Raw genomic sequence first — 26,905 nt, forward strand, 5'->3', positions numbered from 1 at the left:
CTGGTGTGTCAGCAGGTTAAGTGACTGAGTGAATCCCTTCCTACACAGTGCAATGAATGGTTTCTCTCCTGTGTGAGTTGGTATTTCATCAGATATTTATCGCTTTAAAAGTTTTCACACAGTGCGGACACTTAAATATGCTGGTGTTTCTGGAAGCTGGACAATTCAGTGAATTTCTTCCCACGCACACCGAGCAGGTGAACGGTCTCTCCCTGGTGTGGCGGTGTCTCATTAGAGCGGAGAAGGATGAGGGGCGACTTGATAGAGGTTTATAAGATCATCAGGGGAATAGATAGAGTAGACAGTCAGAGACTTTTTCCCCGGGTGGAACACACCATTACAAAGGGACATAAATTTAAGGTGAAAGGTGGAAGATATAAGAGGGATATCAGAGGTAGGTTCTTTACCCAGAGAGTAGTGGGGGCATGCAATGCACTGCCTGTGGAAGTAGTTGAGTCGGAAACATTAGGGACCTTCAAGCAGCTATTGGATAGGTACATGGATTATGGTAAAATGATATAGTGTAGATTTATTTGTTCTTAAGGGCAGCACGGTAGCATTGTGCATAGCACAATTGCTTCACAGCTCCATGGTCCCAGGTTCGATTCCGGATTGGGTCATTGTCTGTGCGGAGTCTGCACATCCTCCCCGTGTCTGCGTGGGTTTCCTCCGGGTGCTCCGGTTTCCTCCCACAGTCCAAAGATGTGCGGGTTAGGTGAATTGGCCAATGATAAATTGCCCTTAATGTCCAAATTGCCCTTGGTGTTGGGTGGAGGTGTTGAGTTTGGGTAGGGTGCTCTTTCCAAGAGCCGGTGCAGACTCAAAGGGCCGAATGGCCTCCTTCTGCACTGTAAATTCAATGATAATCTATGATTAATCTAGGACAAAGGTTCGGCACAACATCGTGGGCCGAAGGGCCTGTTCTGTGCTGTATTTTCTATGTTCTATGTGTCAATGAGTTCCCAGCTGGTATGGAGAACTGAATCCTTTCCTACAGTCACAAAATTTCTAAGTTTCTCCCTGTTGCAGCTATCCTTGTGTCTTTCCAGGATGGATGATCAGTTTCAACCTTGAATGGGATACACAGGATATACAGTACAGAGACTGGCCATTCGGCCCACCCAGTTTGTACTGGTGTTTGAGTTCTATTTGAGCCTCCTCCCAACTTTGCTTCTCCCATACATACACGTTGTCCAGCCTCCCTATAAATACATGGATACTATTCGCTTCACCCACTCCCTTTGATAGAGTAATAGAAGTTTACAGCATGGAAACAGGCCTTTCGGCCTAACTTGTCCATGCCACCCAATTCTTACCCCCAAGAGAGTTCCAATTGTCTGCATTTGGTCCATATACCTCGATGCCCATATTACCCATATAACTGTCTAAATGTTTTTTAAAAGACAAAATTGTATCCACCTCTACTACTACCTCTGGCAGCACATTCCAGACACTCACCACCCTCCCTGTGAAAGAATTGCCCCTCCGGACCCTTTTGTATCTCTCCCCTCTCACCTTCAACCTATGCCCTCTAGTTTTAAACTCCCCTATCTTTGGGAAAAGATATTGACCTTAATGTCCCTCATTATTTTATAGACCTACATAAGTTCACCCCTAAGCCTCTGACACTCCAGGGAAAAGAGTTCCAGTCTATCCAGCCTCTCCTCTTAACTCAAACCATCAAGCCCTGGTAGCATCTGAGTAAATCCTTTCTGCGCTCTTTCAATTTTAATAATATCCTTTCTATAATAGGACCAGAACTGTAGACAGTGCTCCAAGGTGGCCTTACTAATGTCTTGTACAACTTCAGCAAGACGTCCCAACTCCTGTATTCAATGTTCTGACCAATGAAACCAAGAATGCTGAATGCCTTCTTCACCATCTTGTCCACCCATGACTCCACTTTCAAGGAGCTATGAGCCTGTACTCTTAGATCTCTTTGTTCCATAACTCTCCCCAATTCTCTACCATTAACTGAGTAGGTCCTGCCCCGATTCGATCTACCAAAATGCATCACCACACATTCATCTAAATTAAACTCCATCCGCCATTCATCTACCCACTATCCCAATTGATCAAGATCCCAATGCAATCCTAGGTAACCTTCTTCACTGTTCACTATGCCACCAATCTTGGTGTCATCTACAAATGTACTAACAGTGCCTCCTACATTCTCATCAAATCATTATTAGTAACAAATAACAATGGACCCAGCACTGATCCCTGAGGCACACCACTGGTCACAGGCCTCCAGTTTGAGCTCATTCTCACCATTCTCTGGGTGAAAGTGTTTTCTGAATTTCCTATTGGGTTTCTTGATGACTATCGTATATCGTGGTCTCTGGTTTTGCTCTTCCCCACAAGAGGAAACATTCACTGTGAATCCTCGCTATCAAAACCTTTCATCATTTTATACACCTCCATTTGGTCACCCCCTCAGTCTTCATTTACCAGGAGTAAAGAGGACCTGCCTCTCAATACTTTCCTGATTTATAAGCTCACACATTTCTGGTATCATCCTTGTGAATCTTCTCTGTTCCCTCTCCAGTGTCTCCATCTTATAATGTGGGGACCAGAGAAATGGAAAGTTCAGTTTGCTGAGGAGAGGATCCAGAGAATCCAGCACCTTCTCAGCCCAATGTCTTCATCTGCAGCAAATGTGTCAGGTTTTGTCTTGCCACAGAAAGGCTCCTGAACTATCCCAGGCAATGGTTAAAACAGAGCTGAAACCTTAAGATGCAAACTGTCATCTCACAAGATGGAAGGTTGCCTAAGATGTAGGCTGGACAGAACCACAGCCTGTACTCTACGTATGGTGTAACCAAGGTCCCAAAGGATTATCATAACTTCCTTCTTTTTATTTCTAACCCTCCGACATTAACGCTCCGTGCTTGGTTTAATTTCTTTATTGCTCGGAGACCTCTGTTTCTCTCCAACATCAACACTCACAACTTCCACGTAAGTGACCTCCCTATTCCTACCAAAATGCACAACCTCACATTTTTCCATGTTCTACTTCAGTTGTCAATTATTTGTCTATTCAGCAAGTTTTGAAATGTCCTCGTGTAATTTATTGCAGTTCTCCTCGATTCTATCTTCCCAGTTTAGAGATTGTGTATTGGATTTCAAAGTCCAAGTGGTGAATGGAAATTGTGAACAGCCATGGTCCCAGCACTGATCCTTGTGGAACATCACTTCCCACCTTCTGTCACTCTGAATAACTCCCCTTTACTCCCACTCTCTCCTTTCTGTCTTGAAGCCAGCTGGCAATCCAGTCTATCATTTGTCCCAACACATTCTCAAACCATGTCCATTATTCTCCCGTAGGTAATCTTATCAATGGCCTTTTGAAAATCCAGATAAATAACATTGACTGCATTACCATTGTCTATGCTCTCTGTTATCACATCAAAACATTCAAGAAGATTGGTCAGGCAAGATTTTCCCTTCTGAAATCCACACTGACTGTTCATTGTTATATTTATTTTTTCTAGATGTTCTTATATTCTCTATTTTAGTCAGGATTGTATTATTTGCTGATGTGAAGCTGACTGGTGTACCATCCCTGGGCATGGTCTGTCCCCTTCTTAAATACAGGAATTACATTAGTGATCCACCAGTCCTCTGACACTACACCTTTCGTGAATGAATTATAAGCAGTACTGCCTGTGCTACCACTTCCCAGGGGCTGGTTTAGCACATTGGCCAAATCGCTGGCTTTTAAAGCAGACCAAGACAGGCCAGCAGCATGGTTCGATTCCCGTACCAGCCTCCCCGAACAGGCGCCGGAATGTGGCGACTAGGGGCTTTTCACAGTAACTTTATTGAAGCCTACTCGTGACATGGGTTCTTGAATTAAGCGGAAAATTCACAGATGGTGCTTTTAAAAAGGGGGACTGTGATCCTCAAAATCAGTGGCTTGTCCAGAATATTAAACTCCAGTCAGTTATTCTTAATATCAGCAGAAACAAACCAAATAGACTCAGATGACCAATTATTGACGTAATTAACAGCAGCAGTTACAGCAGAATTCAACGACTGCTGTCACTTGTGAACTTGCTGATGTGACAGTAGGTGTTGTGACTGAGTGAATCCCTTCCCACTCACCGAGCAGGTGAACGGTCTATCCCCAGTGTGAACTCGCTGGTGTGTCAGCAGGTGAGAGCATTGAGTGAATCCCTTCCCACACTGGGAGCAGGTGAATGGTCTCTCCCCAGTGTGAGTGCGTTGGTGTGCAGTGAGGACGGAAGAATGTCTGAAGCTCTTTCCACAGATAGTGCAGCTGAATGGCTTCTCCTCAGTGTGAACTCGCCGGTGTGACCAAAGGCCGGATGAATGAGTGAATCCTTTCCCACAGACAGAGCAGATGAACGGTCTCTCCCCAGTGTGAATGCGTTGATGTGCAGTGAGGACAGAAGGCTGCCTGAATCTCTTTCCACAGGAGCTGCAGCTGAATGGTTTCTCCTCGGTGTGAACTCGCCGGTGTGACCAGAGGCCAGATGAATGAGTGAATCTCTTCCCACACACGGAGCAGATGAATGGTGTCTCTCCAGTGTGAATTCGCTGGTGTCTAGTGAGGTCGGAAGACTGACTAAACCTCTTTCCACAGTAAGTGCAGCTGAATGGCTTCTCCCCAGTGTGAGTGCGTTGGTGTATCAGCAGGGTGGAGGACTCAGTAAATCTCTTCCCACACACGAGGCAGCTGAATGGTCTCTCCCCGGTGTGAACCCGCTGGTGTGCAGTGAGGTTGGTTAACTGCCTGAAACTCTTTCCACAGTCAGTGCAGCTGAAGGACTTCTCCTCAGTGTGATTTCGCTGGTGTCTCAGCAGGGTGGTTGACTTATTAAATCCCTTCCCACATTCAGAACAGGTGAATGGCTTCTCCCGAGTGTGACTGCGTCGATGGATTTCCAGCAGACATGTGAAATTAAATCCTTTGCCACAGTCCTCACATTTCCTCAGTTTCTCCATGGTCCCTCCCCCAGTGTGGCTGCAGTGATGGTATTCCAGCAGGGATGGATAATTGAAACCTTTCCCACATTTCTCACATTTCCATATTGTCTCCCCAGTAAGACTGCGTCGATGGTTTTCCAACAAGGAGGCATGATTGAATCCTTTCCCACATTCCTCACATTTCCAGGGTTTCTCTCCCGTGTGACTGCGTTGGTGAATTTCCAGCAGGGATGGATAATTGAATCCTTTCCCACAGTCCTCACATTTCCAGGGTTTCTCTCCCGTGTGACTGCGTCGGTGAAGTTCCAGCAAGGATGGATAATTGAATCCCTTCCCACATTCCTCACATTTCCATGGTTTCTCCATCGTGCCAGCCACAGTGTGACTGCGTCGATGGACTTCCAGTCGGGATGGGTAATTAAATCCCTTCCCACAGTCCCCACATTTCCACGGTTTCTCCATGGTGCCGATGTCCTGGTGTCTCTCTGGGTTGGATGATCAGTTGAAGCTTCGTCCACACACCCAACACGTGTTTGTTTTCTCTCCACTGTCAGGCTTTGCAACCAGAGAAACCTCTTTCTACAGTCAATATACTGGACTCTTTCACTCCGGAGTGAATGCTTCCAGATCCTGTTATAAAAGAATAGAATGAGACAAAGTCACAGCACAGAAGGAGGTAGTCACCCTGAAGTTAGAATCCTTTTAGTTCTGAGACAAATCAGGATTTCACAAAAATCATCACGTCAGTACAGACAGAAATTCAGAACGGACAATTCTAGTTTCTATGGACCATTTCTTCCTCACTTGTTGCACCGAAGTTTTAAAACGCCATCCTGCATTTTTTGCTCCTTCCTGCGCTGAAACCATAGAGTTTTACAGCACAAAAAGACGCCCATTGTGACTGTGCTGACCATCAAACACCATCTATTCTAATGCCAGTTTTAGGACTTGGTCCAAAGTCATGCATGCTATTCCATATCAAGACCACAAGACATAGGAGCAGGATTAGGCTACTCGACCCAACAAGTCTGCTCCGCGATGCAATCATGGCTGATATTTTTCTCATCCCCATTCTCCTGTCTTCTCACCCCCCCCCCCCCCCCCCCCCCCATTCTCCTGTCTTCTCCCCATAACCCAAGAGCCCCTTATTAATCAAGAACCAGGACCTGGGATTCATGTCGTATTACATTCACTCCCCACCATCTGGCCTGGGCTTGCAAAATCTTACCAACTGTCCTGGCTTGAGACAATTCACACCTCTTTAACCTGGGGTTACCCCTATCTCTCGATCTGTAAACACTTAATTAACTGCAAATGCTCGCATTCTGAGCATTGTCTTGCATCTTTGAATTTGTCTATATTAAGACTTCTTACTGTGCTCACCCCAGTCCAACGCCGGCATCTCCACATCATTCTATGCTTCGGCTAATCGGGACTCCCCTGATGAAGGAGCTGTGCTCCGAAAGCTAGTGATTCGAAACAAACCTGTTGGACTTTAACCTGGTGTTGTGAGACTTGTCACAATATACACACAGGTATATGATGGTGCACAGACAGGCAGTGATTGACACACAGGATGACCAGTGAACACACAGAACACAGCAGCCAATCACCAGACAGGACACGAGCACTATAAAGCTAGAGGGCACTAGCTTTCCCGCTTTCTGGGGATCCAGCCTTTGAGACAGTCAGAGCCGTGAGCAGCAACTAGAACATACACCATGTGGTAGTAAGATAGTCTGGTCAGGTTAGTCTCAGGTCTCCAGTCAAGTCAGCATAGTGTCAACCCACAGTTAACGTATGGATGATATCTAAGAGTTCAATAAAATCGAGTTGCATGTCTTCAAGTGTTGGAAGCCTGTCTCTCTCATTGCTGCAGTAAACACAGTCCTCGCAGACCCAGCTTACCCAACACACCAAGACAGTCCAACGCCGGCATCTCCACATCTTGGCTAATAAAGACAAGTATCCCATCTGCCTTCTGAAGCAGCTGATGTCCCTGTGCTGCTGCCTCAGGATCTGTGGACAAGCTCCCTCTGACCCTCCACTTCCCAGCGTCCTGCCCTTCATTGTTACGTCACCAAGAAACCCGCGCCTGCGCTCTGCTCCCCGCTGGAAAAAGATGGCGGCCGTTAACCTGGGCCTGTCCCGGAGAAAGCACCGACGCCTCAAACGCGGGAGCTGCAGGTTGTTATTTGGGGTTTGCCGCCTACACCGGGTGTTAATGAAATCTCTTCCGAACTACGCAGTCGCAGAATCCCCTCCCGCCGCTGCTATTGCCTCTTACCGGCTGCCGAGCGACAAACAGACGTCTCTCCATCACCATCAGAGCCTGCGTATGCTCGGAACACTGGAGGAACCGCGCATGCGTTCAGATCTCCAGCTGATAGAGGGCATTCACCATCGCTGGGAAGGCTGGGTAAAATCCCCGCCATTAGAGGTCCCTATTTGTTTATATTCGGTGTTACTGAGTCTGCGCTAATGCCCGTCTCAGCTTCCTGCAGCCGCGCATGCTCCGGGAAGCAGGCTCCAGGGGGTGGAGCTTTTTTGGATTCACCCATTCATAGAGAGAAACATCGTGTGTCATTGAAAAATAAAATGTTATAAGTCAAGGCCTCATTTTGTTTCATCCTCCAAACCCCTGAACTTTATCTGACGTGTAATGTTGGCGACTGTTGATCGATTGTCCTGGAAGCCAACAGGAAGAGAACTCAGAGGTCAGAGGATTAAGGGAGCAGCGAGTTCTGTAACAAATCACGGGCAAGATCCTCTGTTCACCAGTCAAGTGAGTAATTTGAATTAAAAATAGGAAATTCTGGAAAAGACCAGAGAAACTGAAGGAATGTTTTGAGTTCGTCTGGCTTCTTCAGAGTTCAATTATTGTGAAACCCTGGTTACCAATTTATCTTTCGTCGTTTTATTTTCCATCTGGACCAAATCAGTTGTCCACCAATCTCCTGATTTGACAGCCTGTTTCTGACATTTTCTGTTCTTCTTCCTGGCTCTGAGCACAGTTGTAAAAGAGTCTTCAGTTCCATATCGAAGAGCTGGGAAAGAGAGAGAAGCCGGGAAACATTTATTTTATGTTAACGCACACTGTTAGTGAAGAGAGATGAGAAAGACCAAAGTGCATGTTCGTCTCTCTGTGTGACCGTGAAGAACTGTCCAGCCTGAAGCTCAGTTATTGCTGTATGATCCTCCCCAGATTATCCTTTCTGAGCTCCAGATAGTTGAAGTTAAACAATCAGGTAGGAAAGACACGAGGTTCAAAACAGTTATGGGTATTATCAACAGAAGCAAAGGCGAATTGTCAGAATGAAAATGATTCAGTCCTAGATGTGATTACAAAGAACAAAGTAACACACTGCACAGGAACAGGCCCTTCGGCCGCCAAGCCTGTGCTGATCATGATGCCCTAACTAAAAAAAAAAACCTTCTGCCCTGACTCGGACCCTATCCCTCTAATTCCTGCCTATTCATGTACCCATCCAGAAGCCTCTTAAATGTTGCTAATGTGCCTGCTTCCACCAAATCCTCTGACAGCATGTTCCAGGCACCCACCGCTCTCTTCGTAAAAAGCTTAGCCCGCACATCTCCCTTAAACTTCCCCCTCTCACCTTGAACCTGTGCCCCATTTGTAATTGACACTGCACCCTGAGAAAAAACCTCCAACTATCCATCCTGTCGATGCCTCTCATAATTTTGTAGACTTCCATCAGGTCTCCCCTCAGCCTCTGTCTTTCCAGTGAAAACAAACCTAGTTTATTCAACCTCTCCTCATTGCCAACACCCTCGAGATCAGGCAACATTCTGGTGAACCTGCTTTGCACTCTCTCCAAAGATTCCACGTCCTTCTGATAATATGGTGACCAGAACTGCACGCAATATTCCAAATGCGGGCTAACCAAGATTTTATATAGCTGCAACATGATTTTCCAACTTCTGTACTCATTGCCCCAGCTGATGAAGGCAAGCATGCTGCATTGTCAGCAGCAATAACAGCAGAATCAAATCCTTGCAGTCACTTGTGCATTGGCAGGTCAGTTTGTGAGTTGACAAATTGAATCTCTTCTCACACAGAGCAGGTGAACAGCCTCTCACCAGTATGAATGTGTTTGGGTTCAGTCCGAGTCGCTGATTGCCCTCTAGTACATTAAAAAGTGGTTATTCTGAGCTTGTGATCCTACAGAATGAGATGCCAGCATTTCAACTATGGGGAGCAGCACAGCCACTGCCCATGGCTGAGTCTGACTGACAAAGCGGAGGCCAATGGTAGCACACACCAAGGTAGAGACAAGACAAGAGACAAGTACTAATATAGGAAATGGTAAACAGACCGTGACAGCAAGGGACAGATCTAAGAGTGATTCAGCAGATAAGGCAAGATGCTATGAGTGGCACGACTGCATAGTGGTTAGCACAGTTGCCTCATAGCTCCAGGGTCCCAGGCTCGATTCCTGGCTTGGGTCACTGTCTGTGTGGAGTCTGCACGTTCTCCCCGTGTCTGCGTGGGTTTCCTCCGGGTGCTCTGGTTTCCTCCCACAATCCAAAGATGTGCAGGTTAGATGGATTGGCCATGCTAAATTGCCTTTAGTGTCCAAAAAGGGTAGGAGGGCTTATGGGGATGGGGTGGAGGTGTGGGCTTAAGTAGGGTACTCTTTCCGAGGGCCGGCAAAGACTCGATACGCCGAATGGCCTCCTTCTGCATCGTAAATTCTATGTTTATGCTACAAAAATGATAAAAGGACAACAGTTAAGGCTCTGTGTCTGAATGCACGTAGCATTCAAACCAAAATGAATGAACTGATACTAAATCCTATTTGCAGTAAGTGTGATCTGATAGCTATTACAGAGACATGGCTACAGGATCACATAGCTTGGGACCTGAATATTGAAGGGGAGGTGAGATTTAGGAATGATAAGAAGCTAGGAATAGATGGAAGGGTGGCTCTGTTTATTAAGGATGCTATTAGCACATTAGAGAGGGATTACCTAAATTCAGAAAACCAGGATGTAGAAGCAGTTTGGGCCAAGGTGAGAAATTATAAAGGTCGATGTTACTTGTGGGAGTGATGCTTCCAAATTGTAGCTATGCAATAGGACAGGGTATAAAAGAAGAAATAATGTGAGCTTGTCAGAAAAGTACAGCAATAATCAAGGGAGATTTTAATCTACATATAAATTGGAAAAATCAGATGGCAAAAGTACCTTAGATGAGGAGATTATACAATGTTTTCAGGATAGTTTCCTAGAACAGCACATTCTGAAACCAACCAAAGGACAGGCTATACTAGACCTGATATTGTGCAATGAGATAGGATTAATTGATACCCTCATGGATTGAGGGTATTCTTTTTTTCAATTAAGGAGCAATTTAGCATATCGGATTCAACTCTCCTGCACATCATTTTGGGTTGTGGGGGTGAGACCCATGCAGACACGGGGAGAAGTACAAACTCCACATGAGACCCGGGTCCGGAATCAAACCCGGGTCCTCAGCGCCGTGAAACAGCAGCGCACGGCAGCATGGTAGCACCCGGGTTCGAATCCCGGTTTTGGTCACCTGTCTGTGCAGAGTCTGCACATTCTCACTGTGTCTGTATGGGTTTCCTCTGAGTGCTCCTATTTCCTCCACCAAGTCCCGAAAGAAGTGCTTGTTAGGTGAATTAAACATTCTGAATTCTCCCTCTGTGTACCCGAACAGGCGGCAGAATGTGGCAACTCGGGGATTTTCACAGTAACTTCATTGCAGTGTTAATGTAAGCCTACTTGTGATAAGAAAGATTATTATTATTAACCACCATGCCACCCCATGATTGAGTTTTACATTCAGTTTCAGGGAGAGAAGAGTTTGTCCAAGACGAGTATTTTGAACTTGATTAAGAGCAATTCTGAGGGCATGAAGTTGGAGCTAGTGAGAGTGAACTGGCAAATGTGCTTAAGGGATGGATCAACAGATGTTTAGTGGCAGACATTCAAAAGGATATTTGAGAATATACCGAATAGCCACATTCAAATGAAAAAGAAAATTCCAAGGGTAGGGCCCATCATCTGTGGTTCACTAATGGAGTTAAAGACAATATTGAACTGAAAGAAAAAGCACATATTTGCACAAAGACAAGTGGCAGGTCAGAAGATTGGAAAGAATATAAAGAACATAAAAAGTGATGAAACTATTTATAAGGAAGGAGAAACTAGAGTATGAGCGAAAGTTAGCCAGAAATATAAAGATGGACAATAGGAATTCTATAGATATTTAAATAAGAAAATAATTAACAAAGTGAACATTGGTGCTTTAGAAAGTGCATCTGGGGAATGGAAAGTAGGGCGATGGCGGATGAATTAAACATGTATTTTACATCTACCTTCACAATTGAGGAACAAGTAATATTGCAGAAATAGCTGCAAATCATGAAATGGAAGGGTGGGAGGAACGCGTCAAAATTACAATAACCAAGCAAGTGGTATTGGGCAAATTATTGGGTCTGTGGGCTTAAAAGTCCCCTGGTCCAGATAGACCTCACCGTAAAGACTTGAAAGAAGTCACTAATCAGATAGTTATTGCACTGGTTTTAATTTTCCAATATTCCCGAGATTGGAGGAAGGTCCCATTAGATTGCAAGATAGCAAATGTAACTAATTTATTCAAAAAGGGAGACAGAAGCAAGGAACTATAGGCCAGTTAGCTAAAAATCTGTCAGAGTGAAAATGTTAGAAGCCATTACTAAATATGTTACAGCAGGAAACTTGGAAAAATTCAATCAGGCAGAGTCAAGATGGTTTTGTGAAAGGAAAATTATGTGAAACCAATTTATTGGAGTTATTTGCAGGAGTTATATGTACTGTGGATAAAGGGGAACCGGTGGATGCACTGTATTTAGATTTACAGGAGGCATTTGATAAGGTGCCACATCAAAGGTTATTGTGTGAAATAAAAGCTCATGGTGTAGGCCGTAACATATTGGTATGTATTGCAGATTGGCTAGCTATCAGGAAGCAGAGTTGGTGCGAATGGGTCTTTTTCTAGTTGACAGGTTGTGACAAGTGGTGTGCGACAGGGATCAGTGCTAGGGTCTCAACTTATTATAATTTAGGTAAAGACTTAAGAGATTGAAGGTATGGTTGTTAAATTTGCTGATGACAGAAAGATAGGGAGGAAAGTAAATTGTGAAAAGGACATAAGGAGGCTACAAAGGGACATAGATAGGTGAAGTGAGTGGGCAAAGCTCAGGCAAATGGAGTATAATTTGAGAAAATGTGAAATTGATCAGCTTGGCAGGAAGAATTTGAAAAACGCTTTTATCTACATGATGAGAAGTTGAAAAGCTCTAGGGTGCATAAGGATTTGGGTGTCCTTGTGTGTGAATCACAAACGGCTGGTATAGAAGTACAGCAAGTGAATAGGAAAGCTCATTGAATTTCATCATTTATTGTGAGGGGAATTGATTACAAAAGTAGGGAGATTATGCTTCAGTTGTACAACAAATTGGTGAGGCCACATCTGGAGTACTATGTACAGTATTGGTCTACTTATTTAAGGAAATATGTAAATGCATCAGAAGCAGTTCTGAGAAAGTTTACTGGACTAATACCTGGAAAGGGTGGCTCATCTTATGAGGAAAGGTTGAGGAAGTTATCTACTAGAGTTCAGAAGAGTAAGAGGCAACTTGATTGAAACCTTTAAGATCCCGAGGGCCGTTGAAAGTGTGGATGTGGAGAGGATGTTTCCTCGTGTCGGAGAATCTAGAACTCGGGGTCAGGGTTTGAAAATAAGGAGGTAGCTTATTTATTACAGAGATTAGAAAAATTTGTTTCTCTCAGACGGTCATGAATCTCTGGAACTCATCCTCAAAAGGCAGCAGAAACAATAGTCTCTGAATATTTTTTAAGGCAGAGCTAGAGAGATTCTTAATCAACACGGGGGTGAAAGGCTATTCGGGGGGGACAGGAATGTGGGGTTGAGGTTAAATCTCTGAGTGGCATGGTAGCACAGTGATTAGCACTGTTGCTTCACAGCGCAGGGTCCCAGGTTCGATTCCGGCTTGGGTCACTATTTGTGTGGAGTCTGCGAATTCTCAGTGTCTGCGTGGGTTCCCTCCGGGTGCTCCAGTTTCCTCCCACAAGACCTGAAAGACGTGCTTTTAGGTAACTTGTGAATTCTCCCTCAGTGTACCCGAACAGGCTCCAGAATGTGGCGACTAGGGGATTTTCACAGTAACTTCATTGCAGAGTTAATGTAAGCTTACTTGTGAGAATAAAGATTATTATTATTAAATTAAGAGGATCTCAGCGGAGCCTGTTAACTGCTGCTATGATTATACAACAGATCTCCAAATAAAGAAAGGTACGATAGCCGAGTGGTTACGTTATTGGATTAGTAATGCGGAATCTAAACAAAATGCTCTGGAGATGTGAGTTCCAATCCCACAACAGCAGTTGGAGAATTTGTATTTAGTTTGAGTCATAAATCTGACAAGATTAACCCACGTGGGGACTTTACTGTCACTGAAGAGAGATGAGAAAGCGGTGATTCTCTCAGTGGGAGCCTGAAGGACTGTGTCCAGGCTGAAGTTCTGTTCCTGCCACATGATTCTACCTCCGATTGTCCTTTGAGCTTCAGACAGGTGATTCTAAACACTCAGGAGGGAAAGACAAAAATCTACAAAAATGTGTTGGAAGCAAATTTGACATTTATCGAAAACATTAAACACCAGCTCAGTTATTGGGCTATGAAAATCAGGAAAACAAACTTCAATTATCCGAACAAACATGTTTCAATTTGGATGTGATTAACAACAGTGAAACAAGCCCCTGCTCTCACTTCTGAACTCGCTGGTGTGTCACAAAGTTGGATGAACGAGTGAATCCCTTCCCACACACAGAACAGATGAATGACCTCTCCCCAGTGTGAACTCGCTGCTGTCTCAGTAGGTTGAATGAATGAGTAAATCCCTTCCCGCACACAGAGCAGATGAACGGCCTCTCCCCACTGTGAACTCTTTGGTGCTCCACCAGACTGGATGACTGAGTGAATCTCTTCCCACACATAGAGCAACTGAGCGGTCTTTCACCAGTGTCAGCTCTCTGATGTATCCGCAGGGTGGATGACTGACTGAATCCCTTCCCACACATGGAGCAGGTGAATGGCCTCTCTCCCGTGTGGCTGCGCTGGTGTGTCAGCACCTCACCTCTGCTTTTCAAACTCTTCTCACACTCAGAACATTTAAAAGGTCTCTTATCAGTATGAACACGTCGATGTGTCAGCAGGCTGGATAATTGTGCAAATTCCTTCCCACACACCAAGCAGGGGAATGGCTTCTCCCCGGTGTGAACTCGCATGTGGATAGGGAGCTTGGATAACTCCGCAAATCCCTTCCCACACACACAGCAGGTGAATGACCTCTCTCCAGTGTGACTGCGTCGATGAATTTCCAGCTGGTACGGGTAACTGAATCCCTTCCCACAGTCCCCACATTTCCACGGTTTCTCCATGGTGTCGGTGTTGTTGTGTCTCTCTAGGTTGGATGATCAGTTGAAGCTTCGTCCACACACAGAACACGTGTACATTTCTCCCTGCTGTGAATGGTGTGATGTTTTGTCAAGCAGTGTAACTGGTTGAAGCTATTTCCACAGTCAGTTCAGTTCACTGGAACACTCTCACTTGGCTGTGTGGGTATCTCGGTGCTTTTCCAGTCACTGATTTTTGAAATCTTTCCCACAGACAGAACAGACAAACATTTCTCCTTCCACATTCAGGTCCTGATGAGGAGAGTCACTCTGAATGTTTCTGATAATTCATTTCAGATCGCTGCCAGTAAATTCTCGACTTCTAATACCCTGTAAAAGTTTAGAGGAATTACAGAGAATACACAGAACAGAAACAGGCCACTTGTCCCAACTGGCTTCTGCGGGTGTTGCTACTCCACACGTTTCTCCTCCCATCCCATCTACTCAGCTCAGTCTTTCAGTCTCTCTTTCTATTCCTTTCTCTCTCATGCATTCATCTAGTTTCCTTTTGAAAGGATCTCAGCTTTTTGCCACAACCACATCCTGTGGTAGTGAGTTCCACATTCTAATCGCTCGGAGTAAACACATTTCTCCTTATTTCCCATGAGATTTATCTGTGACTTTCATGCATTTCTGACCCCAAATTTTGGATTGTCTCAGAACTGGAAATAATCTCTCTACATCTACATGGTGCCATATGGCAAACTGGGCAGAAAACTAAAAGATCATGAGATCCAAGAGAAAGTTATGAGTTGGATTTAAAATTGCCTCAATGGCAGGAAGTGCTAATTGACGATTGTTGGGTGTTTTTTTGTGACTGGAAGATGGTGACTCTGTGGTAATATCACAGGACAAGTAATTCAGAAGCCTTGGCTATCATTCTGTGGACATGGATCAAATTCCACCATGGCAGCTGGAAGAAACAAATTCAATGAATAAATCTGGAATTAAAAGCTAGTCCCTGTGTGAACATTAAATTATTGTTGATTGTTGTAAAAACCACCCCGTGGTTGCCTCTGGGAAGGAAATCTGCCATCATCACCTGGTCTGGCCAACCCATTGCAATGTGTTTAACTCTGAACTGTCCTCTGAAATTGCCCAGCAAGCCACTCAGTTTAAGGTCAATTAGGAATGGGCAGCCAAGCTGGTTTGCCCCTGACACTCACATCCCATAAAGAATAGAGAAAATCAAAGGGCTGTTTCCAGTACAGGTTTCAAAGGATTCGGTACTGGATCCTTCATTCCTGGTTTATATCATTGATTGGAAAGTAAATGTAGGAACATCAATAAGAAGTTAACCTATGACACAAAAAATGATTAGACACTTGATAGTGAGGAAAAATCTGGAGGGAAAACAAGGCAAAGGATTACATGATAAAGGGCAGGACAGGACTAGTTAGGTCCGAGCCAGGGTCCTGTGCACAGGACAAGAAGGATGTCCTAGTCTATCCAGCCTCTCCTTATAACTCAAACCATCAAGTCCTGGTAGCATCCTCGTAAATCTCTTCTGCACTCCTTCTGGTTAAATAATATCCTTTCTATAATATGGTGACCAGAACTGTACACAGTACTCCGTGTGTGGCCTTACTAATGTCTTGTCCAACTTCAGCAAGACATCACAACTCCTGTATTCAATGTTCTGACCAATGAAACCAAGTATGCTAAATGCCTTCTTCACCACCTGTGACTCCACTTTCAAGGAGCTATGAACCTGTACTCCTAGATCTTTTTGTTCTATAACTCTCCCCAACTCCCGACCATTAATTGAGTAGGTCTTGCCCCGAATTGATCTAACAAAATGCATCACCTCCTACGTATCTAAATTAAACTCCATCTGCCATTCATTGGCCCACTGACCCAATTGATTCAGGTCCCGTTGCAATCCTAGATAACCTTCACTGTCCACTGGATAACCTTCACTGTCCACTGGATAACCTTCACTGTCCACTGTGCCACCAATCATGGTGTCATCTGCAAACTTACTGACCTGCCTCCTACATTCTCATCCAAATAATTAATATAAATAACAGTGGACCCAGCACTGATCCCGGAGGCACACCGCTGGTCACAGGCCTCCAGTTTGAAAGACAACCCTCTACAACCACTCTTTGTCTTCTGCCGCAAAGCCAATTTTGTATCCAATTGGCTACCTCGCCCTGGATCCCGTGAGATTTAACCTTGTGCAACAACCTACCATGCGGTACCTTACCAAAGGCCTCGCTAAAGTCCTTGTCGACAGTGTCAACTGCACTGCCCTCATCTACCTTCTTGGTTCCCCCTTCAAAAAACCCAATCAAATTTGTGATTCATGATTTTCCACTTGCAAAGCAACGTTGGCTGTCCCTAATCAGTCCTCGTCTTTCTAAATGCCTGTTGATCCTCTCTCAGAATGCCTTCTAACAACTTATCCACCACAGACGTGAGGCTCACCGGTCTGTAATTCCCAGGCTTTTCCCTCTGGCCTTTCTTAAACAAAGGCACAACATTTGGTACCTTCCAATCTTCAGGCACCTCACCTGTGGCTATCGACGATTCAATATCTCTACTAGGGAACTCGCAATTTCCATCCTAGCCTCCCACAATTTCCTGGGATACATTTCACCAGTTTCCGGGGATTTATCTACCTGGATGCACTTTAAGCTTGATCTAACCCCATTCCCCCACTCCATGTTGTGGGTAATCTGCAATCCCCAAACCAAATTTTAACAGTCCCAGCTCCCAATACCTTCCATACTGTCTCTCCTAGCCTTGGCATCCAGGGATGGTTTTGCTAACCTGCCTGTGTATCTGCTCTGGCAGTGTTTGATGACCGAGGGTAACTGGAACTTTACTCTGTATCAAACCCCGTGTTGTACCTGTCCGAGAGTGTTTGATGGGGTCAGTGTATATGGGGATTTCTTCTGTATCTAACCCCGTGCTGTAATTGTCCTGGGAGTTTTTGATGGGGACAGTGTGTAAGGGGATTTCCTCTGTGTCTAACCTTGTGCTATACCTATTGTGGGAGTGTTTGATGGGGACAGCATCGAGGAAGATTTACTCTGTATCTAACACCATTTTGTATCCGCCTTGGGAATGTTTCATGGGGCAATGTAGAGGGAGCTGTGCTGGAACTGATTGGAGAATGGTTCAAGCTGGCACGTGGTACTCAGATTTTCCAGTACAGACACCCTTCACTTTAAAAATAACATTTCATTCAGAGATCAGAGAAACCATCACCCCCCCCCCCCCCACCCCACACGGTTCCAGAGGGACAGTGAGAGTGCTGAACACTGTTGCACCATTTCTTTATATTTCATCCAAGTATTTTTCTGTTTCATAGAATCCCTACAGTGCAGAAGGAGGCCATTCGGCCCATCGAGTCTGCACTAACCCTTCAAACCGGCACCCCACTCAGGACCACTCCTCCACCCTATCCCCGTAACCCCACCTAACCTTTGGACACTCAGTAGAAATCTTTTAGAATGGCCAATCCACCTAACCTGTGCATCTTTGGACTGTGGGAGGAAACTGGAGCACCCGGAAGGAACTCACGCAGACGTGGGGAGGAAGTGCAAACTCTACACAGTCACCCAAGGCCGGAATCGAACCCCCCTCCCTTTGATCTCCTGTCAGCCTCTGTTCGAATGAAAAGAGCCCCAGTTTCTCTAATCTCTCCTGGTAACTGAAGCCTCTCTTCCCTGGGATCATTTCAGTGAATCTCTTCTGCACCCTTCCCATGGCCTTGACATCCTTCCTGGTGTAAGATCCCCAAAACCTGATCTAATATTCTAAACTGCAGCCTAACCAATGATTTGTACAGATTTAAATGACCTCTGTCATTTTGTATTCCACACCCAGAATTATAAAACCTTGGATCCCATGTGTTTTTTTAAACACTTTATCAACTTGTCCTCCCACGTTTAAACATTTGTGTATCTGAACTCCTTTTAGGGTTTTGGAGATATTAACATAACATGGCTGAAATACATTGACATCCAATGTCTGATATAAAATGCGTGTTATGGGAGAGAGAAGTTTAGTCTGAGTTAGAAACTCAAGCAGGCGCTTCACTGCAGACAGGTCACCGTGGAAACGCTGATAAGACATTCCTTCACTGCAGACAGGTCACCGTGGAAACGCTGATAAGACATTCCATTCCACAGAATCGACTCATTGGAAACTCTAGTCAGATAGGGGGGGGGGGGGGAGGACAGAGTTTGTCTGTTATTAACCTCAACATAAACTTAAACCAGAGTGAATCATGGAACAGATTTTAAAAATTTAAAAATAAATTTAGAGTACCCAATTATATTTTTTCAATTAAGGGGCAATTTAGCATCGTCAATTCACCTACCCTGCACATCTTTGGGTTTTGGGGATGAGACCCACGCAAACACAGGGAGAATATGTAAAGTCCACACAGACAGTGACCCAGGGCCAGGATCGGACCTGGGACCTCAGTGCCGTAAGCAGCAGTGCTAACCACTGTGACATCGTGCTGCCCTTGCAACGGATTGAATTCTAATTTGTGATGTTTATAGTTACAGTAGTGGAACTATCAGAAATAACAGAATTAACAGGCAGGGTAGTTTAGGGAGGATGAGGAAATTACTGAAGAAACATAACTGCTGGGAACCGGAGTATGTGTCCTTGTAAATCACAGATTAGAGAAATTCCTGCTGTCTTTTCCTCACTTGCTGCATGAACTGTGTTCCATACAGGGCACCAAACCTCAGGAAAGATACATTGCACTTGGTAGCAGTCCAGTACAGATTGACCCTGATGAAGTGAGGTTGGTGAACTGAGTGAATCCCTTCCCACACAGGGAGAACATTAACGGTCGCTCCTCAGTGTGAGCAGGTCGATGAATCTCCAGGTCTGATTACATCTATTCCACAGTCCCCAGATTTCCAAAGCTTCTCCCAGCGAGACTACATATTGTTCGAAAGGTTAGGTCATCGGCTAAAACATAATCTACATTCAGAACACGTGAACTGTTTCTCCCCACATTGAACAGGGCTCTTTGCTTCCATGTTTAAAGGCTGATGATGTTCATGGCCATAGAGAGATTTGACAACACGAATGCAAATTTTATAATGGAGGCTTTGCTTAATCAGACCCAATGTAGGTCAGTGAGCACAGCGGTGAAGGTGAACAGGACTTTGTGTGAGAAAATACACGGTCAGCAGAGTTTTGGATGATCTCCCATTTCCATGTGGGGTGAATAGGAGGCTGGACAGGAATGTATTGGAATCAAGTCTAAAGGTAACAGGGGCATGGATGAGGTTTCAGCAGCAGCTGGTGTGGGAGTGGACAGGTGACATTATGGAGACTGAAATATCTGGTATTAGTGATGGTGTGGATATGGGGTCAGAAACTCATCTTGGGGTCAAATCTGACACGGAGGTTGTGCAGAGTGTGGTTCAGCCTCAGACAGTTCCCAGGGAGAGGGATGGACTCGGGAGTTAGGGAACGGAATTTCTAATGGTGACTGAAGACAATGGCTTTGGTCTTCCCAATTTTTAATTGGGGGAAATTTCAGCTCATCCAGTACCGGATGTGGGACAAGCAGTTTGATAATTTAGTAACAGTGGAGGGATGGTGGTGAGCTAGAGCTGGGTGTTGTCAGTGGACATGTGAAAACTAACACTTTTGGATGATGTCACCTAGTGGCAGCATTTAAACGGTCTCTCGTCAGTGTGAACTCTTTGATGGGACACCTGAACCCGAGAACTTTTAAAGCACTTCCCGAATTTTCTGAATTTAAAAGGTCTCTCATCATTGTGAATCTGCTGGTGTGTCAGCAGTTGGGATGAATGAGTGAATCCCTTCCTACACTCAGGGCAGGTGAAAGGCCTTTCCCCAGTGTGAACTCGCTGGTGCATCAACAGGCATCGGGAGAAGCCTGTCACCTGCCCCCAGTGTGAATGTGTCGATGGGTTGCCAGGTCAGATGGGTAATTGAACGCCTTGACACAGGCCCACATTTCCATGGTTTCTCCCTGCTGTGACTGCGCTTGTGTTTTGACAACTCACAGAACACGTGTATGGTTTCTCCCCACTGTGAACTGTGCTTTTTCCTTCCATGTTCAAAATCTGATGATTTTCAGGTTACGATCAGTTCCACGACTGTCAGGTTTTGATGTGGTGCTTGGTTGGAGTTTCCCAATTGCACATCCTTCCCTGCTAATACCCTGTGAAACTGATTTAAAACTGAAAATAGGGAGTGAGAGAGAACCCACAAAAACACAAAGGCATGTTGTGAAATTGAGCTGAATGAATCTGGTAACTTGTGGGGCCGGCACTGGGAAAAAGTGACCACGAAAACTGTTGAACCTGTTGTGAAAAGTGAACTAGTTTGTTAATGTCCTTCAGCGAAGGGAACCTGCCACCCGGCCTGAGCCCACACAAGATTTGGGCCTCTGCAAGAACACAAGAAATAGGAGCAGAAGTGGACCATTTGGCCCGTCGAACCTGCTCTGCCTTGAACACGATTGTGGCTGACCTCCATCTTCAATTCCACTTTCCCGTTAGCTCTCTATGTCCTTTGACTTCCTGAGACCAAACATCTCACCATCTGAGCCTTAAGTATATTCATCGATGGTCACAGTAACTTCATTGCAGTGTTCATGTAACCCTACTTGTGACAATAATGATTAGTATCATCCACAACCCTCTGGACTCGAATTTTATGTGAGAAACAGAGTGAGAGAGAAAGAGAGTGAGTAGTGGGGGAGAGAGAGAATCAAAAAGATTGATGGAAAGGGAGAGAGAGTGAGAATGAAGTGAGGGTAACAGGAATCAATGGATCAACAACTGAATCACAATTTGACAGAATCTCCTAAACACTTAACCTCCACCACCTGGATGGAGCAGGACAGCAGATGTATGTTAACATCACCACCTGCAAGTTCCTTTCCAAGACGCACACTGTCCAAACTTATCCAACATCCAGTGCTGGATGAGCAGAACTTTCCTCCATTTAAATATTGACAAGACTGAACCCATTGCCTTTCATCCCCACTACAATCTCCACTCCCTTGTAACAAATTCCATCCCTGTCAAATGTCTGAGGCTGAAACAGACTGTTCACAACCCTGGTGAAATATTTCAGCCCCAGATGAGCTCTTGACCACAGATCCACATCATCACCAAGATTGCTGATTTCCACCTCAGGAACAAAACTTAACTCTACCTTAGTCTCTGTTCACATCTGCTGCAGAAACCATCATCCATTCTTCTGTTACCTCTCAAACAAATTATTCCATTGCACTCACAGCCGGACTCTAACATTAAACAACCCCCTCCATCCCATCCAAAACTCTGCTACCCAAGTGCTTACTCACACCAGCCCCTGTGCCCACTGATCTGCAAATGCTTCCTTTTAAAAGGCACAAAAAGTTTAAATTTCTCATTGTTTTACTCCAAGGTAATGACCATCCTGATCTCTGTAATCTCCACACACACCCCTTTGAGATTTCTGCACTCATTTAATTCCAGCCACGTGAGCATTCCTGATTTTAATCTCTCAACCATTACTTAGTTGCCAGGGCCTCAATTTCTGGAATTTCCTCCTTAAAACTCTCCGATTCACTTCCTCCATTAAGATTGTCCTTAAAATCTAATATCTCCTCTTGTGGCTCAGTGTCAATTGTTGCTTTGTAACGTTTCTCTGAAAGTCTTCAAAGTTTTATTCTGTTCAAGTCACAATATAAATTCGAATTATTGTCACAGCCCTGGACAAATATTCTGCCCCATAAATAGGAATTTGAAACTCAGAGTGAAGCAGTTTGCTGGATATTTTGTCATGAAGGAACGTTTCAAAAATGTTGCCCCCAACAATGATGGCGACTGAGCCTGCGCTCTTCTGCTCGTGCCCCGATAAAGATGGTGGGTGCGCGTGCGCACTGCCGCTAGTGAACCAAATAAGGATCCCGATGGCGCATGCGCGCCGCTGCCAGTACCAAATAAAAATGGCGGCCGCAAAATCTTGTTTGTGAGAAATCTGCAGCTCCCGCTCAGATCCCCAGGTACCGGCAGGTTATTTTTCCGGATTTTTGGTCTATATAACATGTACTCGAATTTTCCTACCGACCCTCCTGATTCATCTCTCCCTCCGTCCCGCCATCCCCGGATTGTGGATCCGAGAAAGAACCTTTTGCTGTCACCATTAATCACATTGCGCATGCTTCACTCAGCCCAGTCCCGCCTCATCATTCACGCTGATTGGTTGGAGGACCAGTCGGTCCTCCGGACATGCCCACCCTTCGCCTATTGGTTCGGTGCTGCCGTCAATCACCCCGCGCATTGCGAGGTGTCAGGTGAGGGGTCAGTGTCGGGGCACTTGTGGCAATGTAAACAAGTGTGAGGTTATCTAGTTTGAACCAATAACGGTTAGAGCTGAGTACTTTCTAAATGGAAAGAGGTTAAGTACAGTGGGTGTCCAAAGAGACTTGGGGTTAATGGATAGAACGTACAGCACGGAAACCGGCCCTTTGCCCCAAACTGGCCCATGCCAACCAAAAGGCCCATCTAAGCCAACCCAGCTAGCATGCTTTTGGCCCATATCCCTCTGAACCTTTCCTATCCATGTATCTGTCCAAATGCCTTTTCAATGTTGCCAATGTCCCTGCCTCAACCACTTCCTCCTTCAGCTCATTCCACATCCGTACCACCCTCTGTGTAAAACCGTTGCTCCTTAGGTTCCCATGAATTCTTTCCCCTCTGAACTTAAACCAAAGTCTTTTAGTTCTCAATTCCCCAACCCTGATAAAAAGACTGAGAGCATTCACCCTATCCATGCCTCTCATGATCTCATACACCTCTAGAAGATCACCCCTCAGTGTCCTACGCTCCAAAGAAAAAGGTCCTGGCCTGCCCAATCTCTTCTGATAACTCAGTCTCGGGTCTTGGCACCATCCTTGTGAGCTGGTTTAGCACACTGGGCTAAATCGCGGGCTTTTAAAGCAGACTAAGGCAGGCCAGCAGCACGGTTCAATTCCCGTACCAGCCTCCCCAAACATGCGCCGGAATGTGGCGACTAAGGGCTTTTCACAGTAACTTCATTGAAGCCTACTCGTGACAATAAGCAATTTTCATTTTTTTTCAAATCTTGTCTGCGCTTTCTCCAGTTTAATAACAACTTTCGACTCTCCTATTGCAAAGCAGCCAAAACTGAACACAATACTCCCGGTGCGACCTCACCAACGTCCTGGACAACTGCAACATAACTTCCCAACTTCTATACTCAATGTCCTGACTGATGAAGGCCAAAAGTCATCTTCACTGCCCTATATACCTGTGAAGGAGGAAGTGTATATCACACCTTTAGTGATCCGTGCACCTGAAGTCCAAGGTTCCTCTATTCCACGATATTCCCTCAGGCCCTACCATTCACTGTGACTTTCCAACTTTCCGAAATGCAACTCCTCACACTTACTGTATTGAACTCCATTTGCCATTTCTCGGCCCACTTCCCCAGCTGATCAAGATCCAGCTGCAATTTTTGATAACCTTCCTCACTGTCTTCAATACCAGTAGTCATCTGCAAACTTACTGATCATGCCTTGTACATTCTCATCCAAATCGTTGATATAGATAACATTCAGCAATCTCCTAGTTACTAATCTCCTAGTTACTAATCTCCTTACTAATCTCCTAGTCACTAAATCCCCAATTTAGTTAATTACTCTGATGTCACGTTTCAGTTTTTGCCCCCAGTCCAGATACCCAACAGGTAAGTTATTTGTACTTACTGATGGCAGCACGGTGGTGCAGTGAGTAGCACTGCAGTCTCACGGTGCTGGGGTCCCAGGTTCGATCCCGGCTCTGGCTCACTGTCCGTGTGGAGTTTGCACATTCTCCCCGTATTTGTGTCGGTTTTGCCCACACAACCCAAAAAGATGTGCAGGGTAGGTGGATTGGCCACGCTAAATTGCCATTTAATTGAAAAAATGAATTGGGTACTTTAAATTTTAAAAAAAATTATACTTACTGTTCCGAAGGATCCTCCTCGGATTCGCCCCAACTCCGCTCCCTGCCGACCAGGGCATGAATCCCCGAGGTAAGTTATTGAAAATGAAATGAAATGAAAATCGTGTATTGTCACAAGTAGGCTTCAAATGAAGTTACTGTGAAAAGCCACTAGTCGCCACATTCCGGCGCCTGTTCGGGGAGGCTGGTACGGGAATTGAACCGTGCTGCTGGCCTGCCTTGGTCTGCTTTCAAAGCCAGCGATTTAGCCCAGTGTGCTAAACCAGCTTACTGTTCCGAAGCTAATCCTCCTCGGATTCACATCAACTCTGCTCCCTGCCGACTAGGCCATTAATCCCCAAGGTTATTTATACTTACTGTTCCGAAGCTGCTCCTCCCCGGATTCGCACCAACTCCACTCCCTGCTGACTAGGCCGTGAATTCCCGAGGTAAGTTATTTATATTTACTTTTCCGAAACTTCTCCTCTACGAGTTCACACCAACTCCCTTAGTGTTGGGTGAGGTTATTGGGTTATGGGGATAGGGTGGAGGTGTTGACCTTGGGAAGGGTGCTCTTTCCAAGAGCTGGTGCAGACTCGATGGGCCGAATGGCCTCCTTCTGCACTGTAAATTCTTGAACTCCGCTCCCTGCGTTGGCGAGGTTCATACCTGGGTGTCTGGAAAATCATTAGGATAGTAACTGTCCTGTAAAGTAATGAATCCTTTTGCTTCCCCATTGGCCGAGGAAGGCAGTGTGTCACAAGGATGGATGTGTTGACAGATTAATGGCTGGAGGATGGGGGAAGGTCATGTGATCAAACCTCCAGGAATACGTTGAATCAAAGTTGGCGAGGAGAGAATGTTGTGAATTTTTATCTGAAACTGACAGTGAGGTTTCTGTAAATTTACAGGACAATGGAAGTGGAGGTTTAACAGACGGGAAACACAAACCAAATGTCACATCGCGATCTGACAGAGTCACTCGGTTCATTAGAAAATGAATATCACGATCAGTGAATGGAAACAGTTTCTTTGTCCACCCGATGGAAACCTGGCATAATCTTGTGTCCCTGAATCAAATCTCCCCTCAACCTCCTTTGCTGGAACCATTCTGGTAAATCTCCTCTGCACCTTCTCCAAGAACCTTCACATTCTTCCTGAAGAGTGGTGACCAGAGCTTTATAAAGATTCATGGAATAGAATTAGAACCATAGAATTCCTGCTGTGCAGAAGGAGGCCATTTGGCCCATCAAGTCTGCACCGATTCTCTGAAAGGGCCCCCTGCCTAGGCCCACACCCCTACCCTGTCCCTGTAACCCCATAGCCCCACCTAACCTGCACATCCCTGGACACTAAGGGGCAATTTATCAAGGCCAATCCACCTAACTTTCCCTTCTTTGGACTGTTGGAGGAAACCTGAGCACCGGGTGGAAACCACGCAGACACGGGGAGAAACTGCAAACTCCACACACACAGTCACCAAGGCCGGTATTGAATCCAGGTCCCTGGCGCTGTGAGGAAGCAGTGCTAACCACTGTGCCACCAGAAGCATTGTTTTGGTATCAATATTATAGTTTCTGATGATCAAGATCGAGTTTGCTTTGCCATCTATTCTCTTTAATCTGTCTTGTAGATGTACAAAATCCCTCTTCACCTCTTTCTCTCTCCTCCCAAAGAGGCCAGTTGGGTTTTTACAACAATCCAGCAGTTTTCATGTCACCTTTTCCCAGTGCCGGCCCCACAAATGACCAAATTCATTCAGCTCAATTTCACAACCTGTTTTTGTGGGTTCTCTCTCATTCCCTATTTTCTGTTTTGAATCAGTTTCACAGGGTGTTCGAAGGGGAGGCTTCAAAGTCCGGAAACTGAAACCAAGCATCACATCAGGATCTGACAGTCTTCAATTTATCATATCCTGAATATCAGCGGATTTTGAACATGGAAGGAAAAAGCATTGTTCATAGTGGGGAAAAAACGTACTCTTATTGTTTGTGTGGACGAGGATTCGCTCTATCAGACCTCACAAGCCACAAATGCAGTCACACTGAGGAGAAAGCATGGAAATGTGCGGATTGTGGGAAAGGATTCACGTCCCCATCCCACCTGGAAACTCACCGACGCGTTCACACTGGGGAGAGACCATTCACCTGCTCCAAGTGTGGGAAGGGATTCGCTCAGTCATCCACTCTGTATAGACACCAGCGAGTTCACACTGGGGCGAGACCATTCGCCTGCTCCAAGTGTGGGAAGGGATTCAGTGATTCATCGGCCTTACGGAAACACCAGCGAATTCACACTGGGGAGAGACCATTCACCTGCTCCAAGTGTGGGAAGGGATTCGCTCAGTCATCCACTCTGTATAGACACCAGCGAGTTCACACTGGGGCGAGACCATTCGCCTGCTCCAAGTGTGGGAAGGGATTCAGTGATTCATCGGCCTTACGGAAACACCAGCGAATTCACACTGGGGAGAGACCATTCACCTGCTCCAAGTG

General features: G+C 45.4%; 3 protein-coding genes across 3 annotated transcripts in view; 1 reads left to right on the forward strand and 2 right to left on the reverse strand.

Moving 5' to 3' along the window:
* Nucleotides 1-7,297, reverse strand: part of LOC140417803 (uncharacterized) — a 44,563-nt gene extending 37,266 nt beyond the window's left edge. The window contains exons 1-2 of the mRNA XM_072501258.1: nucleotides 7,241-7,297; nucleotides 4,049-5,583 (exon numbers count right to left, since the gene is read on the reverse strand). Of these exons, the coding sequence (XP_072357359.1) occupies nucleotides 4,049-5,415 (1,367 nt within the window). The 5' untranslated portion in view covers nucleotides 5,416-5,583; nucleotides 7,241-7,297. The remainder of the gene's footprint in view (nucleotides 1-4,048; nucleotides 5,584-7,240) is intronic.
* LOC140419002 (uncharacterized) overlaps nucleotides 1-26,905 on the forward strand; it is a 283,990-nt gene that overhangs the window by 250,285 nt on the left and 6,800 nt on the right. The gene's annotated exons all lie outside the window — the stretch shown is intronic.
* Nucleotides 1-26,905, reverse strand: part of LOC140418987 (uncharacterized) — a 384,502-nt gene that overhangs the window by 211,947 nt on the left and 145,650 nt on the right. The gene's annotated exons all lie outside the window — the stretch shown is intronic.

The sequence above is a fragment of the Scyliorhinus torazame genome, chromosome 5, assembly GCF_047496885.1.
Source record: "Scyliorhinus torazame isolate Kashiwa2021f chromosome 5, sScyTor2.1, whole genome shotgun sequence".
Lineage (NCBI taxonomy): Eukaryota > Metazoa > Chordata > Chondrichthyes > Carcharhiniformes > Scyliorhinidae > Scyliorhinus > Scyliorhinus torazame.